Source organism: Ptychodera flava, chromosome 6 (assembly GCF_041260155.1).
Source record: "Ptychodera flava strain L36383 chromosome 6, AS_Pfla_20210202, whole genome shotgun sequence".
Taxonomy (NCBI): domain Eukaryota; kingdom Metazoa; phylum Hemichordata; class Enteropneusta; family Ptychoderidae; genus Ptychodera; species Ptychodera flava.
The window spans coordinates 43,577,819-43,596,654 of record NC_091933.1 but is presented as its reverse complement, the minus strand read 5'-3'; the positions used below and the strand labels follow the sequence as shown (position 1 = coordinate 43,596,654).

Sequence of the window (18,836 nt, the reverse complement as noted above, 5' to 3'; positions counted from 1 at the left end):
AGGCCGAGTGCCGAAGGCGCGAGGTCGAGTGCCGAAGGCACGAGGACTGTTATACCTTGTATGCGCCCTCACAGAGCCGTATGAAAAAGGCGACGGTGACGTCACAACAAGTGACATGGGAAAGGGTACGTGGGTTTAAACTGCAGCGCTATTCCTCATACGCGCTTCACAGACAACGATTGACAGCGATGTTGACATAAAAACACAGCGCGGCTGTGCACGGTAAAGGAAGGGCCCAGCTAGTGGGGATCATGGAACAGGGTTCTCAAAAATTTTTGAAGTAGGCGGAACATTCAGAAAAGTAGGCGGTTAGCTTCTGTGTGCAACCAGAATCCCTGGGCGGGCGGGGTGGGGGGGGGACAGTTCTGAGCAATTTCATGCATTCTTATACAGTGTATAAAAGGCTATTCCAACACACACACAGGGGGGAGGGTTTCCTGTGTGCAAGAAATTTTTAAAATTTGAAGGCATTTTGGAGTAATTTCATGCATTATTGTACTGTATGGAAAGACCATTTCAGCATGAGAGTGTTAAGGATTATTTTTAAATTCGAAGACATTTTTGAGCAATTTCATGCATTCTTATACAAGTGTATAAAAGGCTATTTCAACATACACAAAGGGGGAGAGGGTTTCAGGGACGGGGTCCCCGACCCTGGGTGTGGGCAAGACATTTTTAAATTTTGAAGACATTTTGGAGTAATTTTATGCATTCTTGTACAGTATTAAAGACCATTTCAGGATACAGAATAATCATTATCATTGCCAATTACAACATGTTTTCAAGGGATAAAGTTTAAAAAAGTCAGAAAAATAAATTTGATATCACTCGGGCCTGTCAACTGCATTCAGTTGACATGGATAATAGCAAAATTTCACCAGACTGTTGCGTAGAATTATGTTTAGCTCATGACTTGAACAAACATTTTGAAATACATCATAGAATGGGGCCTAGGGTTTTCACAACCCAGATAACGATCCGCTAGAATCCTAACCAGCCTGGCTGTAGAAAGTGTTTTAATAAACTTGATTGAAGATACAGTAAAATCAAAGAGTTTATTCGATTCAATGATTTATAGGAACACAATTTTCAGTGATTTTAATTCACTGTACTAATTTCACGATAAAACGAATCCGCAAGCTGATTATTGATTTTTTGCTGATGTTGAATTTAATTGAAAAAGAGAGCTAAATTTCAGTGTTCATGTTTGATAAAACCTCAAACTAACGACACTGAACGCCAGCCTGTACTACACCGTGTGTGTACAAAGCACGGGTAGTCAATTGTAACACAGTACACACAACGCGATATCGGTCGACCTGAAATTTGACACTGTGATCGACGTAGCGTTTCAAAAGTACGAAAAGTGAGACCAAGTAATTTTTTGTTTATTTAGATTTGATCTAAACCTCCCAAAACCAACAGACAAAGTCAGAAAATCAAAGTTTTCGAGCGTCGACTTTCTCTTCCGCGATGCACACAACCACGGCCCCTCAACAAAACGCGATGTCGATCGACTTGAGTTGACATCGTGATCGACCATGGATAGATTGACGTGGCGTTTCGAAAGTATGAAAAATGAGACACAGTAACTTGTGGTCGCTTTAGATTTGATCAAAAACCTACCAAACCCATCAGACTAGGCCCTACTCTTACGCAGAAAACCAAAGCTCTCGAGCGTCGACTATCTCTTCCGCGTTTGAGCGAAACAAAAGTCGGCTTCATTCGGAAATGGTCGGCTATTCGCGGGCATAACGTAATTGTATGTTAGTCCAATTTTCGGCTATACCCGATGTGAACGTTGGAATAATTCGGGCTGTGATCGGGCGAGCGAGGTTGACCTCGAGAGCGATTCCCAGTCACGGCGTACACGCGGTACTACAGTGATAGCAACTAGTTCACCGCGTAAATTGCTAGACTACATATAGCCACATCGGCACTTCTGAAATATTATCTGCGGCTTGCAAGACCACCAAAAAAATTTAATTATTGTTATCAAAACCAGAATTTCCGGGCCAGAGAGCGAAACAGTGCTGAAAAGTAGCCGGCCAAAATACGAAAGTAGCCGGTCAATTTGGCCGGCATCCGGCTAAAAATGAACACGCTGATGGAATCAAAAAGTTGTTTTACTGACATAGAAACTTGTCGGGTTAGGTTTTCAGGCACAGTATCCCTGGATACATGTATATGACGGGCAAGAGCAATAAAACACGACGATCGCGACAAGACGTAACAAACAACGGCAGTCTCCCTGTGCTCACAGCACTTTACTTTATCCGTATGGCTGAGCACAGTGACTGTGGGCTGAGACAGTCGACGGCCCAACGACACTTAGACGGAATCCAGGGACAGCCGAAGCCGACGACAATGCTCAAAATCAGTTTTAAAAGTTTGAAAATTGATTCATTCTATTCATTTAAGTTCCAATCTTTAACGATCACGGCGGCAGCGCAGAAACTGGAAACCTCAACTTATAGTCCACATGAATGTATGACCTGAAGGATGACCTTCCACTATCCAAATATGGTACTGTTGCCCAACCCATTACTATGATGGGATACCTCATGAATATGTAATAGCAAGGGGGATTGCGTGAGGCGTAACAGTCGCTTGTACCAGCAAATACCGGAAGCTACGTAAATACGCGAGACCAAGCGGTACAAGCGACTGGCGAGAGTGTAAGGCTTTACTACAGAATTACAAAACACCCAGTGGTATTATTTGTTGTTACATGTCTTTTCTCTCCCTCTCCCCTATCCCCTCCCCTCAGTTTCATGGACGTCTATGTTCCCTTCCTTTCCTCTGTGATATATGTCATACACTGGATGGGTACACTGTGCTTCATATAGTTGAGAAGTGATGATCAACCAACCATCCTATTTAATCAAGAATCTGTGATAGACCATTATAAAGGTGATAGGCCCCACTTCATTATCAGATTTATCAAGCAAAGAATTTATATAGTCAATAAACATTTCAATGGAGAACAAAAGAGATTAAGTTGACAAAGTGATCACCAGTGCTTTATACATCTACCAATGCAGGAACCAGGAATTGAGAAGGGTTCCTTGAAATTGAAAATTAATAAGACAGGTATTTCAAATATATAGATGGCTGATATTATCTATCAAATGTACTTTGTCACATAGTTTGTAGACTGAGGTAGACCAGGATGGTCTATATCTGCATTTTCAGGGTCTGTCAACCCCCTATATGCAATCTATTGTTAATTTGATTTTTGAACTTGTGCAGAAATTGTGCATTTGAATATGGAATCTTGCAAAGCCAAGAGTGACCTATGATGATGTACAGTGATGTATTTTGTGATTGGTTGTAATTTGTGTTTCAAACATTTTGAATTATACTAAAGGTATCCTAGTACTGAAAGTATCTTGACAACCAACGTGGACCATATTCCGTAGCTTTTCTGACTTTGGAAAACATGGTGGCAGCCAAATGTTATGTGACCCAGAAATTTTCCCAATAATTTGATACAACTGACTGCAAAAATAACTGATTTGCATCGTTTTCTCCAGAGTGCGTGATTGCACAAATTCCCACTTATTCAATCTAAATCACCCTTAAAATAAACACAAAGTCACTGACATGTCCTCCTTGACAATGAAGATGATATTGACAAAACAGAATATTGATTGTGGCATTCCATATAATACCATGAATACTGTCTATGATGTAACATCACATAGTTGATTAAAACCTACTTATGGCTGACTGATCTACTCTGCAGAAGCTGAAGCACTGACATCTACAATAAATCTATGTCTCCAGATTACAAAATTCTGTTTGAACTTCCCCCTGTCTAGATGAAACACTGTATACTGGTATTTAAAAAATATGCAAATGTCAAATTTTCAGATGATCTCCCCTTTTGTAATGATGGTCGAAATAAAAATTACTGGCCATCAGTTCAAGGAGGGTGATTTCAGACATTGAGAGTTAGATATTTGATTTTAAACAGGCATTTTAAGAAAATATGCTTTTGCCAATTTGTGGCATTTTAGATCTCAATGGAGCACTTGTAAGGAGTTCAAATTTACATTGCATGATTGATTGTTAATATAGTATCACAGTGTCAACCATTGTGTTCTTTTGTGTACAAGTTCTTACCATTTTATGTTCAAAGCTAGAAATTTGGCCAAGAAAAAAATGTATTGGTACCTGGTTACACAACCAATCTAATTTGAAACTAATCACAGATTGTGTGGTTATACATCCATTCTCAAAAATAATATATGAAATTACCAAATAAAACTGTCATCTTGGATCATAGTTTGCAAGAAAAACAGATTAAAAACCTCCCTATTCTAAATGATCTATTTCTGGAAGCATGTGTTGCAAAACAAACATATTGGTTATATTTATCCAATTAACAAATACTAGCTATAGGTTGTGTGTTTCTGGCTGGCAGGATGATTTTCAAATTTTTTCAATAGCTAAATCATGATTATTTTTAAGGGGTGAAATTAAGAGAGGGAGACTCCTCATTTATGACTGGAATAAATTTTGATGAGAAATTGCCAGCCAAAAGTAGTTACGGAATACCCAGACGATTCGGCAGGTGTCTGGCAGATATTTAGTAACAAGCTGTAAAGCCTGAACTACAACAATCTGGACGAAGGACTATGGTTGACAGTTTTGGTGTGCATGAGCTTTGAAAGTCAGCTAGATTATATATGTAGACTGAAATTCAGTGAATAATTTTGAGAGTCATAATTGATGATTTTTTTGATTAATGAGAGAATGGAAGTGTTCCCAAATGGTAAAACAATCATCAACTACAATACAGAATGAAAGAACATTGTTCCAATATACTTTTATGTTAGCATTTGAATGTAGGAAATCATGTAAACTTTGTGGTGTTGCTTTTAGATAATGAACACTCCATCAGACAAATCTAAATGTGGTAGCGAATTGAAAGAATAGAATCAGAACAAAATGGTTTTAATAGTACACATACTAAAACTCATTTTAATCCTTATCTTGCCAAAAGTTACAGTTACTTGCCCTATAAAAATATAGTGTATTATTTGTTTATATGCATTCAATTTGGTAAAATCTCTCAATGTACCGTTTGAGCAATTTTTCCAGTGAAGCAATACAAACAAATTTGTTTGTAAATTTGCAAAAGCATGCAACATTTAAAATTGGAGAAGGCTTTACAAATCCATTTTAAGCAACTATAAAGAAAGAAAAGAAAGAAAGAAAGTGAATATGTTCAGTAATATCATAAAAAAGGAAGGAAAACCTTTGTATTGCTGCCTTCAATTATATTTAATCATGCCTTGTGTATATCATATCTGCTTGTTTGCTCATAAATTGTGTTTTTTCATTGAAATTGGAAAGTGTAGCCTCATTTCAAGCGTTTACAGCCTGTGACTTTGGAAAAGTGGCTACTTTGAAGCCAAATTGAGTTAGGAAATGGCAGAATAAAGTGAGACTTGTCATTGCCGTCAGTAACAACTGGCAAGACCTCATTTGATTCATAATAGAATGTAAATTTTATCACACCTTTTGATTTGTATCAGGACAAAATGACATTTCCAAACTGCGTTTGTACTAAAAATTTGTTTTTTTTATTTACTTGTCTTTGATACAGTATGTGCAGAAAGGTATGATCCAGAAGCAGATGATGATGAAGCAGAGGAAAAGGTAATGGAATTGTTTTCACTCTCCCTTGTATACATGACATTTACTTTGTTGCCTGCTGCAACATTCTACATTCCTTCCTATTCCAAGATATCCAAACATTTCAATCACCACTGTTGTCACATATTCTTTCCCAATGTACAGTTGCACTACTATTATTCAGGTAAATGCTTTTGCATTGGCAAGAAAATCATGCGTATTTGATGCAAATAAATTTGGTTTAAAAAATTATAAAATAGCATACTAAATTGACATTCCTATCAAGGTTACTTTTGAGTGAAATGAGTAAATGTGAGATTACATGTTCATGTTTTGCTGTGGATTGCTAAAAATAGCATGTTGTGATGGTTACGTTTTGACATGAGGGTCAGGCGATGTAAATAATCATCACAAAAGACAGCCAAACACACTGCACGGTACATCAGCTGTAGATAAATGTTGCTCAAAAGATGCAGTGTTTAGGTGACTTTGCAAAAAGTTTAGATCATTTCAAGCATACCATATTATGATTGATTTGTGGCCTTTAGATGAATAAGAAAGACATCATTTGATTTGTTGGAAGTTCATCTCCTGGCTTTCATTCTTTGTTGATGGTATTCATCACTTTTCATCGTTTTTTTTAAAAATAAGTTTCATCATCATTGATTTCATGTTGGACAAGCAAAGACCAATCACACAAGATCAAGCATACTCAAAAATGGCGGCACTGGGTATACAGCCACACTGCAAGGTTTTATTGTTTGAGATAATGTCACAGCAGCTTGTGTTTCTGTATTTCTGACTTTCAATTTTTAAGGTTAGTGGCGTCATTGAAAGTGAACAGCTTGCCAGAAGTTCGGAGTATTACTAGTTGAACACAGAAGAGCAACTAGTAAATCTGACCATATTCCCTTATCAAACAAATAAAATTAATCTGCAACGGATACCACTTCCTGGCAAATTTCTATGATATCAACCAAGAGGAACTTTTTAAACTCTCAAGTTCAGTCTAACGTCAGGTTTCTATTGCTGTTTCAGGTTTTTATAGTAAGTACAGTACAGTGCTATGCCCATACAGAACATTGCACAGAAAAAAAATTGATACTAGCTAAAACACCAACAACGTTACTTTAGGAACACTAGGATAGTAGTTTTTCCAGCGCAACATTAACTCTATGTGGACATGGTAGTACTACTACTATTGTCTGTATCTCTAGGTTTGCTTGATGTTGAAAGAAGCCAAGCAATACCAATGCTTGGTCAGTCTCGGAATTTTTGACACATTGATAAAGCAGTTTGACACACTTCTTTTCTTTGAAATGTCAAAAGTATGCGTTCAGAAAATCCTACCACCACCTCTGTTTTGTTTTTGGTCTCATGGTGGAAAACTGAGAAGGTATTCCAAACAGTGAAGAGGATAGGTAAAAAATAGATACACAAGGTGTACACCAAGATCAGGATGACTTCTGGACCTCATATATAATCAGACACTAATTTATTGTCATTCAAATGAGTGACTGTGCACACAACAGCATTATGTCATGAAACTTCTCACAACTTGAGTATCCATTAAAATGACAGAAATTAAGGAAATATAATGAATTGAAGTAGGAAAACTACAAACTGACCAACTGCTAAAGTTCAGAATTTTTTCAGATGTATGCGTGTATTGAAATCTGCTAATACGGCCCAACTTACGCAAGCTTACTTATGCCTCTTGACAGCTTCAATATCACATGAATTTATCTCGTCTGTATTGAAATGTTCAATACTCCAATTCATAAGTCTCAGAAAATGAAAAGAAATACTTTATTTGGATAGCATTTCATACCATGGGAAGGTAAATTTTCTCCAAACATCTTTGGCATATCTAGCTGTTCCTTCGAATATTCATAAAATCAAATTGTCAATGGCAGCATGAAACATTCCCATCGTAAATCTGGGCATCATTGTTACCATATGTATAAAAATTGAATTACCATTTCTATTGTACCAGGATACTTAACAGTGATTGTGTAATCTTTCTGTTCTGTTGATTCACCCAATCAGAGTAGGTCGAAATAAATAATGATTTTTGCTTAGGGTTGCTAACCAGTAAATTTGTTCAGGTTTCTAGGTCATGTCTGACAGTCAGTAGGGCTCCTGCTGACTGTATAGCAGAAAGGTAGGTCAAAAAGGTCATGTAAAAAAGAGTAGCAGTTGCCAAGGTTGTCAAACCGTTTACAGCAGCAATATTTCCTATAAGTCAATCAGAATTTCTGAATACATACACACCACAGATGTCACCATACTGTAGTGTAGGTTGTGGTCATATCAATTCTGTATTAAGGTATCCCTGTTGGAATTCACGTTTATCAATTCAATAGTGAAAGTTTCAGCCAGTAGTTCATTGTCAGTAGTTGCTTAAATATTTTGGCAATAGATTACCGGTAGATTGAAATTCATATTGCTTTTTTCTACCGAGAGGGACGGATGCTCTAAACTTGTAGTACACATGATTAATAATGTAGTATACAAAATTATAAGCATGTTTGACAGTGATGTTTCATTCAATCTAAGGAGCAGGTAGAAGTCTATACTATGGCAATGCAATTCATCCTGTGTTTGGCTGTTATGACACTTGGCATCTGAAAATACTGGAGTGGTGCCTGGTGAATGTAGTTGCGGTGAATTTAAAATAACAGTGGTTGCATCTTCCTCAGTATGACGTGACAAGCTGGCACACAGAAGAACACTATGACTTATACATGCACGCCAACTTATTTTTTGATATGATACAATGGCTGCCACAAGGCAATTTTGTTGTGAAATTTTCATGACGAGAGGTATAACTCTGACATGCCTTGTTGATTTAGTTCTGTGAAGCTTGGCATAAGGAAAATATAATATGACTTACATATGCATGAGGAAAACATTTATGTTTCAAGCCAATACATTGTATGATGGGGAAATTCTTGAAATTCGATGATGAAACTTCCTGAATCTATACACGAATCTGAATCCGGATCCATTTTCAATAACAGATACTACACAAGCTCACATGACTACAAGTACCTGCTTACAGCTATTTGTTTATCAATCTCTAATAAGTATGTACCATAAACATTACTAGTACTCTCTCATTTACATCTGATCAACCAACAAACACACAATTTGGCTATATGGGGACTGTGTCATCAACAATGACTTGTAATTCTGTGTAATATATTTTGGTAAAAAAAAGACTGCTGCCAAATATGATGTCTGCACATGCTACTAATATGCTATTTGAATATTCCTGACTTTGTGGGTGCTTGTCTGACTCACTTTAAAGAGACATAAGCTTTAACCTGTGGCAAGTTTTTCAGTATTCTGCTTCTGTATATCAACTACCATGTCTGACCCTAATCCATTTGTCATGCTGAAATTTTGAGTATTCTTTTTGTCAACACAGCTTGTATGTGTGTAGCGATTGTTGTTTATTGTTTATTAATTAATTCTAGTCCGGACCTGAATACAGTTTTCAACAATAACAATGTTAGATTATGTTCAGGTTGTGTTGATATGCTAAACACTTGAGATTAAATTACAGTTTAGGGATTCAATGCAGAAAGGGTAGGAAAACCACAAGACAAAAGTTCTGCAAAAATACCCAAAAGATACATGCACAGCTTTAATATGGAGCTTTAAGTTTTATTGAAGTGAGGCCACTTTCCTCATTGTTGCCATATTTTTTATCTCAGAATTGTACCATTCTAATTATTTTATGTCGTAACAGAACTGTTGACATAAAGTCCCTTAATAGCCAAATAAAACCAACTCGACTCTATGGCCTGCAAAGAATATTGTGTATTCTGATAACCAATCTACAGTAATTCTTGGAAACCTAAAAATTGTAAAAAAATTATTATTCAAAGCCAAAAATAGTAATTTACATGTAATTACATATCAGTTTTTAAGTAAAATGGAATGGTAAAATCAAGCATGATCTATTATTGAGATTCATTAGAATTGGTGTTATGAAGGAACTGATTGCAACAGTACTAATTTTTTAGATGCCTTCATAAAATCTGAAAGTTATTTTCTGACCTACCTGCCCCACATTTAAAAAGAATGTTATGGGAGCCTCACAACCGTTTATTTGACCTACACTGAAATATGATCTGTATGAAACTTGTCAAATTAAACTAGGTATATTAATAATACTTATGACTGAAATTTTGTTGTTCTAGATGATTTCCCAGTCATTTTACCCAACTTTTCCACCGAAGGTTTCTCAAAGGTATCCATTCCTGACCTGATTCCTTGTAATATCCTGAAGGAATATTTCTCACCTTTCTTTAAAGGATCATGCAGCCACAAACTGTGCAAACTGACTTTCTTGCTTTGTTTACACAAGGCATTGGTAAAACAAACTCATTGGAGAAAATAGAGCAATGTAACAAATGCTTTGGGTTGATATCGGTCATTTGACAAATTACATAAAATTAGATGTGCATTTTAGGATCAGGTACTTATGTCTTTAAGACCCTCATATTTCATGCAGCAAATGACCAGCAAAAAGATAACACACAAGTCAACTCCCGTTTGTCTGTCTCAAATACCAAATTTTAAATATCCAATAGTTTCATAACAGCTGTGTAGGAACATGATTTTGGTGTCTGATGAACATAAAAAATAGTTAAAAATAAGTTCATCCTGTAAAGGAATACAGTGTTTAGCAACTACTAAGTTATAAGTGCACCAATAAAAGCATATTTAACCCTTTCACCACCATGGTTTTTCCCAAATCCATTGTTTTCTATGGTAAAGTTGGACCTGTATACAGGGAACTGGGGTGAAAGGGTTAAGGCAAATAATCACCATCTCTGTCAGACTTCTGCTGAAATTCACTATGGGACAACGTCAGTCCCTGCCTGAATGTATTTTAAATATCTAATGAATTTGTGCAGTGCATGAATTAAAAGTAATTAAATTCTTTGTTTTGCGTCCACTCTAAATGGGAAAAGGTACGCGTCTAAGCGGCTGAAAAACACACACAAGAAAATTAACACAATGTAATTTGATTGCAGCAAATAAAAAATTGTAACAAAATTTTAGTTCAGAAAAGCTAAGCGGTCATGTCCTAAAATTTCCTATTCAAATACACTGTGTGTGTTTTTCATGGAAACCTTAAAAACCTACGCGGGTGGGGACGCAAAACAAAGAATTTAATTACTTTGGCCTTAATAGTATTTCATATTCAGGAATAAATAAATATATAACTGCAGCACAGCTTTTATCTATGAGAAAATGGTGCTGGGAGCACATCACAATGTCAACATACTTTGGCAGTGAGATGTGTAAACACCTTAACCCAATCTCTAATCTAGGTTGTATATCTTGGCTGTAAATTTTTTTTATAGATTGAACTTGCTTCAAATATTGGCTGCCAGTGGCAAATATATAGATTGAACTTGCTTCAAATATAATGGCTGCCAGTGGCAAATATATAGATTGAACTTGCTTCAAATATTGGCTGCCAGTGGCAAATATATAGATTGAACTTGCTTCAAATATTGGCTGCCAGTGGCAAATATATAGATTGAACTTGCTTCAAATATTGGCTGCCAGTGGCAAATATATAGATTGAACTTGCTTCAAATATTGGCTGCCAGTGGCCAATATATAGATTGAACTTGCTTCAAATATTGGCTGCCAGTGGCAAATATATAGATTGAACTTGTTTCAAATATTGACTGGCAGTGGCCAATATATAGATTGAACTTGCTTCAAATATTGGCTGCCAGTGGCCAATATATAGATTGAACTTGCTTCAAATATTGGCTGCCAGTGGCAAATATTTGCTTCAAATATTGGCTGCCAGTGGCAAATATATAGATTGAACATGCTTCAAATATTGGCTGCCAGTGGTAAATATATAGATTGAACTTGCTTCAAATATTGACTGCCAATGGCAAATATATAGATTGAACTTGCTTCAAATATTGGCTGCCAGTGGCCAATATATAGATTGAACTTGCTTCAAATATTGGCTGCCAGTGGCCAATATATAGATTGAACTTGCTTCAAATATTGGCTGCCAGTGGCCAATATATAGATTGAACTTGCTTCAAATAGTGGCTGCCAGTGGCAAATATTTGCTTCAAATATTGGCTGCCAGTGGCAAATATATAGATTGAACTTGCTTCAAATATTGGCTGCCAGTGGTAAATATATGGATTGAACTTGCTTCAAATATTGGCTGCCAGTGGCAAATATATAGATTGAATTTGCTTCAAATATTGGCTGCCAGTGGCCAATATATAGATTGAACTTGCTTCAAATATTGCCTGCCAGTGGCAAATATATAGATTGAAATTGCTTCAAATACTGGCTGCAAGAGGAACAAAGACATTAGACTACACTAACATGCTTAAAAACCATGTTACCTTTTTGAATTAATAGATGTCTTCTTCATAGTCTTATTGACATTACTGAACGTGTTTTCTGAAATTTTATACAGGGCTATTGCAACACTAACAGTGATAGATATCGTGTACACACCACATGAACGGGTTTTGTTTTCTGATATATAAACAGGTTTTATTCAAATTTAAGTAATCAAGGATGATGTATAGTGTATGTTCACATGTTGTTCATTGTGCATTTTTCACACAGTTTTCTATGCAGCATGAGTGATTACTTACACATGCCTCTTCCAATTTCACAGCAGGATTATTATTATTGTTGTAGTGGGTATTGTCGTTATTATCATTATTACAAATTGTAGAGGTTTAAAGAATTGTAACAATGCCTGAAAATATCCCCGGTCAGCCATTAGTGAATCAGTTGTCATAACTGGTCAAGCTATCATTAATTATATTCTGATTATGAGAGTTACCATACTTTATTTTATTATGATCATTATTAATAAATTATAATTTGTTGGCGTACACCATACTTACAGGTGGCCATGTTTGAACAATCTCATATTTATCAAAATTGTCATTAATATAAATCTTCATTGATAGTATGAAGCTGTAATATGCTTCTAAAGATGTATAAATACAGGCATACATTTGGAAATAGTATATATTACACAGATTTTTAGAGAGAACTGAGTCAACACACAATAGAAACTGAAATAAAATATGCAAATGTACAGTATGGTCACACACAATCATGATAATAATGCACTACTACAACACTGACCCTTCCCACACATGATACTATTGCACAGCATCCTGAATGCTGGAGGTATAAACAAGTGTATTTGAATCTGCAGGACATGGAATCAAATGATCTATTTCATGGTACAGCTTTGCCCTGCTGACACCATTGGCCACACTGAGAATGAGGTGTCAATTTCATGTACATGTATTGTCATCAACACCAGGCGATGTATTGCCTGTTGTTTTTTTATCAACAAATAATTTGATTTGGATAATTGATGTTACCATCCTAGTATCAGATGCAGAAACCAATGATAGACTTAATGATGGATCACTACAAGTTGTACAATTTTGGAAGTGATGAGGTGCAATGGAAGTTTGACAAAATTTACTGTATTTACATTATTCAGTACTACAAACCAATATTTTTGGTTTATATGTTCCTATAGGTATGACTTTTACCTGATTTATTGAAATTATGATGGTATTTTGGACATGCCCATTCAGGGCCATTTTCTTTCTTTTTAGTCAAAATTATGTCCCTGTTTGAAATTAGTTGAGTCAAAAAATTTAAGAAAATCTGTTCAATATGTCTTTATGGTTTTAGTTTTAGTTTATACTTTGCTTCACTTCAATTATTTCCCTAAGGCACAATATTACACAAGTACTGAGTTGTATAATGTAGTCAATATTATACGTATTCTTAGAATTGAATATCATATTGCATCAGATCAGTTTCATTTATATAGTTCATGGATTATCAGCAAAATAGCATCAAATTTTGTAGAGTACCTGTATATTCAGTCCACATCAGCTTTGTAGTTGCTTAGGATAACTATTTGCAATTGTTGTAATATTTTAAAAGAACTGATGAGTTCAACATGACTGTCACTTTGGCCATGCCTTACTTAGCCAAATCTGGGATGATGCGACATTCAGAGAATACAATTCCATGTTGCTGTTGTTACACAGACAATTGAGTGATTTAAAAACATTGACAAATCTTTGACAATATTTAGACATATGGGCCAGGGATGTGTGTAAAATATTTGTTGTAATTTTTTCGATGTAAATCAGTCTGGTAAAATCAAACATGGAGGTATGTGTGAGCTTTAGTGTTTTGTATAGTGTGTGGTTTTTGCGTTCATAGTCCTCCTTAATTGTAGCCTGAATTCAAAGTAAAAAATGAGCGTTTGAATTGGTGCCCAAAAATACCCTTTTAACATGTACAAAAATTTGATCTTAAAAGTGTGTGCTAGAAGGTTGTTTTAAAGTTCAGGTGTATGCACCTTGAAGTTAAAAGATTTATACATTTGCTCAAAGTTTTCTCAGGGAAACTTTAAACTATTCCCTTGAATCAAGAATAAAAGTCATGTTCAAAATTTGGTACTCAGGAGATCACAAAATAACTAAAACTTACCGATATTTGAAATTAAAAATGGCTGCCATCATTTGATAATTCTATGGGAAAAATTAAGTTTTCAATTTTAAAAAAATAAGAGGGTGAATACATGATTTACTCTGAAAACTTCACAATAAGCAAGCCCCCACAAGTGGTAAACGAATATAGTATGGTAAAAGTTAAAGTCTGAATATTGAGAACAACCTTGACATGAACACAATGTTTACTCATCTGGGCGGGAAAGGACAAGCTTAGTGTGAAAGAGACCTCAGCAATGTGCGTCATTGCAGCAGTATAAAATATACACATCAACTTTCTTTTGTATTTACACTTGTGATTGAAAAGAGATATATTACTGACTGTTCCACAGTAACAATATTGCTCTCTTCAGTTCATGATATTCTGTGAATGTTGTCATGGAAACACCTGATTTAGTGATTGACAATCAAATAACCATTTCATGCGTGTCAGTCATCAGAGAATAGTGCTCTGGACTGGTTCCATTGAAAGACTGATAAACAATGATTGTAGTTCAGTGGAGGCTTTAGTATAAACCGTTACCTGAGTGGGTCAATTGCTTTCCATTGTGTCCTCAGTCATTGTTTGTATGTCTTGAAAGAAAATGAGAATGGTAGACCCTTTGCACAAACATTTTACAAGCCAGCTGATTGATGAGAGAAGCAAAGTAAAAGGTGACTGTCAGGTCACTGCAAGACGTATATACCAATGATTGTGGTTGCAAATGGTTTAATAGGTGATTGTAGAGTCTCGAATTTCACATGCAATGTTTAAACTCATGGAAAATAAAAAGAATTACATTTTAACCCTTTCACCACCATGGTTTGTCCCAAATCCATTGTTTTCTATGGTAAAGTTGGACCTGTATACAGGGAACTGGGGGTGAAAGGGTTAAAAAAGCAAAGAAAGGTACTACAAAAGCACTGCAAATGGTGTGAGTTGCACTTCCAAAGGAATTCCCAGGTTTGAGAAACTTTAGCTGTCCATCCACAAGCAGCCCAACATTTCACGAGTTCAAATTAAGATTTAAAAAAGTACACAAGTTGACACTCGGTATATACATTTTGAATCAACAGTACCAAAGTCGGGCACATTCATTGATATTGCAAAAAAAAATATTTTTTGGAGGGATGTTGATATTTCTAAATTTCTGAATGTTTGGTGTCTCATTCAAAAACTATTGTTGTTAATGTTATCAAATCCAAACAGAACTTCAATAACATGCTTTGTCATCAACAGAGAGATGGCATATTTTGTTTGCCAGATCTACTGTATTCAGAAAAACTATCCATATTTTCACTTCCAGTAACAGAAAGATCAGTCTTCTGACATTTTCATGTATACATGTTGTCACAATCGACCATTTTGAACTTTTGAGCAAGCATTTCAAATTTGCCATGGCTGCACAACCTGTACTTTTCACAGCATTAAAGGTTGCAAAAAGGAATTTCTAGTATCCTGTGTGACAGACTTGCCTATGACATCACAAGCAAACTTACCCTTTAATCAATTGCACGTTTTCAGTGATTCAGTAATCCAAACACTGGTACTGTTACAATCTGAGCAGGGATCAAGAGTTCCCATAAACAGTTGATCCAGTGAGGACACATTCATCAACGATGACTTTTTACAAACTAGACAGGGTGTTGTACCACATGCACTTTGTTAAAAAGGAGGATGTGGCAATTTTTAGTACTTATTTTTGTGGAAAGGTGCTTAGCGATTTGGAGTCTGCAAACTTCACTTTCTCAGGCAGCATAGATGACTTCAGGCAGAGGAAAAACATTTCCCAAAGTACAGGTCGTCTGCAAAGAAGGTACAAGATCCTATTCATGAAACACTGCCAGCTGTGTTCAGTAGGAAACTAGTAGTTCAACCTCTGTATCATATCTTTATCAGGGCACATTTTGAAATTTGGAATTTGCAGTAAAAAAGATCATTACGAAAGTTGGTTGAGATTGAAATGTACAGGAGTTATCATCATTTGGTCAGATGTGGGGGACTATCTGCCTTTGAGCGCCGCAAAGAAGAAGCAAAGGTTGAGACATCACCATCTCTTCATCTGATTATAATCAGATTGATGGGATTATGTCATTCAGCTGAATGCATGAAACATATTCCACCCCCTCAGGTAACTGATAATGATAAAATTAGTCATAATGATAATAAAATAATTGAAAAGATAGTGTTTCACCACAAAGAAATATTTTGTGGATGGACTGAATATCATGTCATGTTCTTTACACCTGGCATACCTTAGATCCTCTTACCTGAATTCAAATTATTTATGCAACACATTTTACAGAATATAACGTCCATCCGTCATTTTCATGACAGGCTGTTCCATATGCAGTCGTACATTGTCACATGCATGTACAATTCCAGTAAACCAGTAGAGTAATATACTACTTGGCTGGGGACTATACAAATTATTACATACCAACAGAACATGTCAGACACATATGACAGTTTCATCTGCCTTTTATAGTACACATGCTTTTTCCTCTGTCTTGTATACTCCACACACATTGCAATTACACTTCAAATTCTGTTCTTCTGAATGTACAGTTCTTCATGCTGTAAGATACTTGAAATGATCATTTCATATGCAAGAAAAGATTTTTGAAGACATGTTAATGTATTGGTGTAATTCTGTGCATTTTGAAAAATAATGAAGTCTGCCTATCAAGAGCTTTTGCCATAAATGAGGAGATGTGAGAAGTGGAATTAGTACATAAATACAGCAATTCAAATGTATCTGTTTACATTATGACACATCGTTTCAAAGTAATACTGTAGAGATGCTTCATGGAACAGCATCAAAATTGATGGCCTGTTTTAAGGTTCTGTTGACTAATATCTCTGTTGCACATTAGGACTTGTTAAGCCCCAATAGTTCAATATTTCATTACTTGTTAAATTTAATGGTAATAAAATACTCCTACTATATACTGTCGGGAAGACAGAGAAGTGGGGAGGATGTTGGTGAATGTTTGATGTTGCTTGCATAATAATAGTCAGGATTTGCATAAACGCTGCGGATGATTTGTGTTGCCAACTGGCTGTAATGTATGATCTTTCCAGTATTGCTTTGGGAAATAATCTGTCATGTGCCAGATGTTTTGGATATTGGATGAAAGGGAACCAGTATGTACTGTACTCTCAATGTGATGTGTTATTTTTTGGTGGAAATCTCACAATATATGACTTTTCAGCATAATAATGATGTTTAAAAGGTATTTTATTTTAAGGCTAAATTTTACCGGGTTCTCTGGTCAAGTTACTTGGGTTCCCCTTAGAATATCAATATAATCACATTAGCTGTCACAACAGAAATGTTACCAGGGTTCTCACACCATTTACCCCTATCTTCCCAAACCGCAGCAAAAACACTGCATAAGATTTGAAAATTTAATAATACAGTAATATTGTAATACTGTTCCAATTGACCAGAGTACCGGTATCACTGATGTCATTTTACTCTAGAGTATGGTCTTTACTTTGTCACTCAATTTTCTTTTACTGTCTTCTTTCAGGTTGTGTTCCCCAAGTCAGATGATCAGCGGAGAAGACTTCAAGCAGCCGTGAAAAATATTCTTATATTCAGGGCACTGGATCAGGTAAGAATGACCTAGAAACCAGAGGTCACACTTTGCATCTTTTTTCTTGGCATTTTGTCAGGGAAGTGATTGCATGTAATTTCATTTGGCAAAACAATGGTAGTAGGCTGTGCAGAACTGCTTTGACTCAATTCAGAAAAGTGTCAAAGGTGTGGTACATGTATAAAGTACAAGTATCCCCCAAGATATCAACGCAGATTGCCTTTTCATTGCCACTAGATCGCTTCCACATTGCTGCTATTTCTATCTGCTAGCTGCAGTGTCAGTGACATGGAGCTACAAAGATGAATGGGTTGTCCACCATCATCCAGTGTCCTCTGTCCATGTTGTAATTCTTCTTTGAAACCTTTGCTCAGAAATCTTTCTTATGTGTTCAACATCCAAATGATGAGGAAATTTGCTTAGTGTAAATTTTTAGAGCTGATTTTCAAATTTTTGGTCAAACAGCTGCCATCTTGCCAATTTGATTTGTAGCTTCTCAGTTTGTTTACTTCTTGTTAATTCTCTCTTGTGTATTATATCTATTTCTCTAATTCACAGTCAATTACAATATCTTACAAAGAGACAACACTTCGAATAAAAAAAGCATTGGCATGTTCACGAACTTGCAAATTTATCAAATGTGTTCAGAGTGATGTTGCTAGCTGTTTTCTGTGTTACAGGTCAATCCAGTGTAATATTTCAACAGCTTTGATCTTTTTGTATTGCAGGAGCAAATGCAAGAGGTGTTAGATGCAATGTTTGAAAAAAAGGTAAGTTTTCACGTCTAGTGTCAGTGTTGTTAGAGCATCTGTTGTTGTACATCTGTTCTTCAGGGAGATGGGTTTAACCAATGAAACACAGGTCTTGGAGGAGTCAGTTGGCTTTGAATGTCTGTTACTATCCAAAAGACACTTTGAACGATCCAAATATTGTGAGAGGATGGCCTGGCAGTCGGCGATTTTGATTTTTTTAGGCTACGCACTAGCTTGATAAAGAAGTAAATATGACCCACAAAAATTTACAAAATGCAATAAG

The 18,836-nt window shown here is 35.9% G+C and overlaps 1 protein-coding gene across 2 annotated transcripts in view; it reads left to right on the top strand.

Annotated features, from left to right (window-relative positions):
* The window catches only part of LOC139135896 (cAMP-dependent protein kinase type II regulatory subunit-like), a 71,974-nt gene that overhangs the window by 25,137 nt on the left and 28,001 nt on the right, over nt 1–18,836 (top strand). For both annotated transcript variants that reach the window (XM_070703672.1, XM_070703671.1), the window contains 3 exons: nt 5,618–5,670; nt 17,736–17,819; nt 18,530–18,571. In XM_070703672.1, coding sequence (XP_070559773.1) covers nt 5,618–5,670; nt 17,736–17,819; nt 18,530–18,571 — 179 coding nt within the window. The remainder of the gene's footprint in view (nt 1–5,617; nt 5,671–17,735; nt 17,820–18,529; nt 18,572–18,836) is intronic.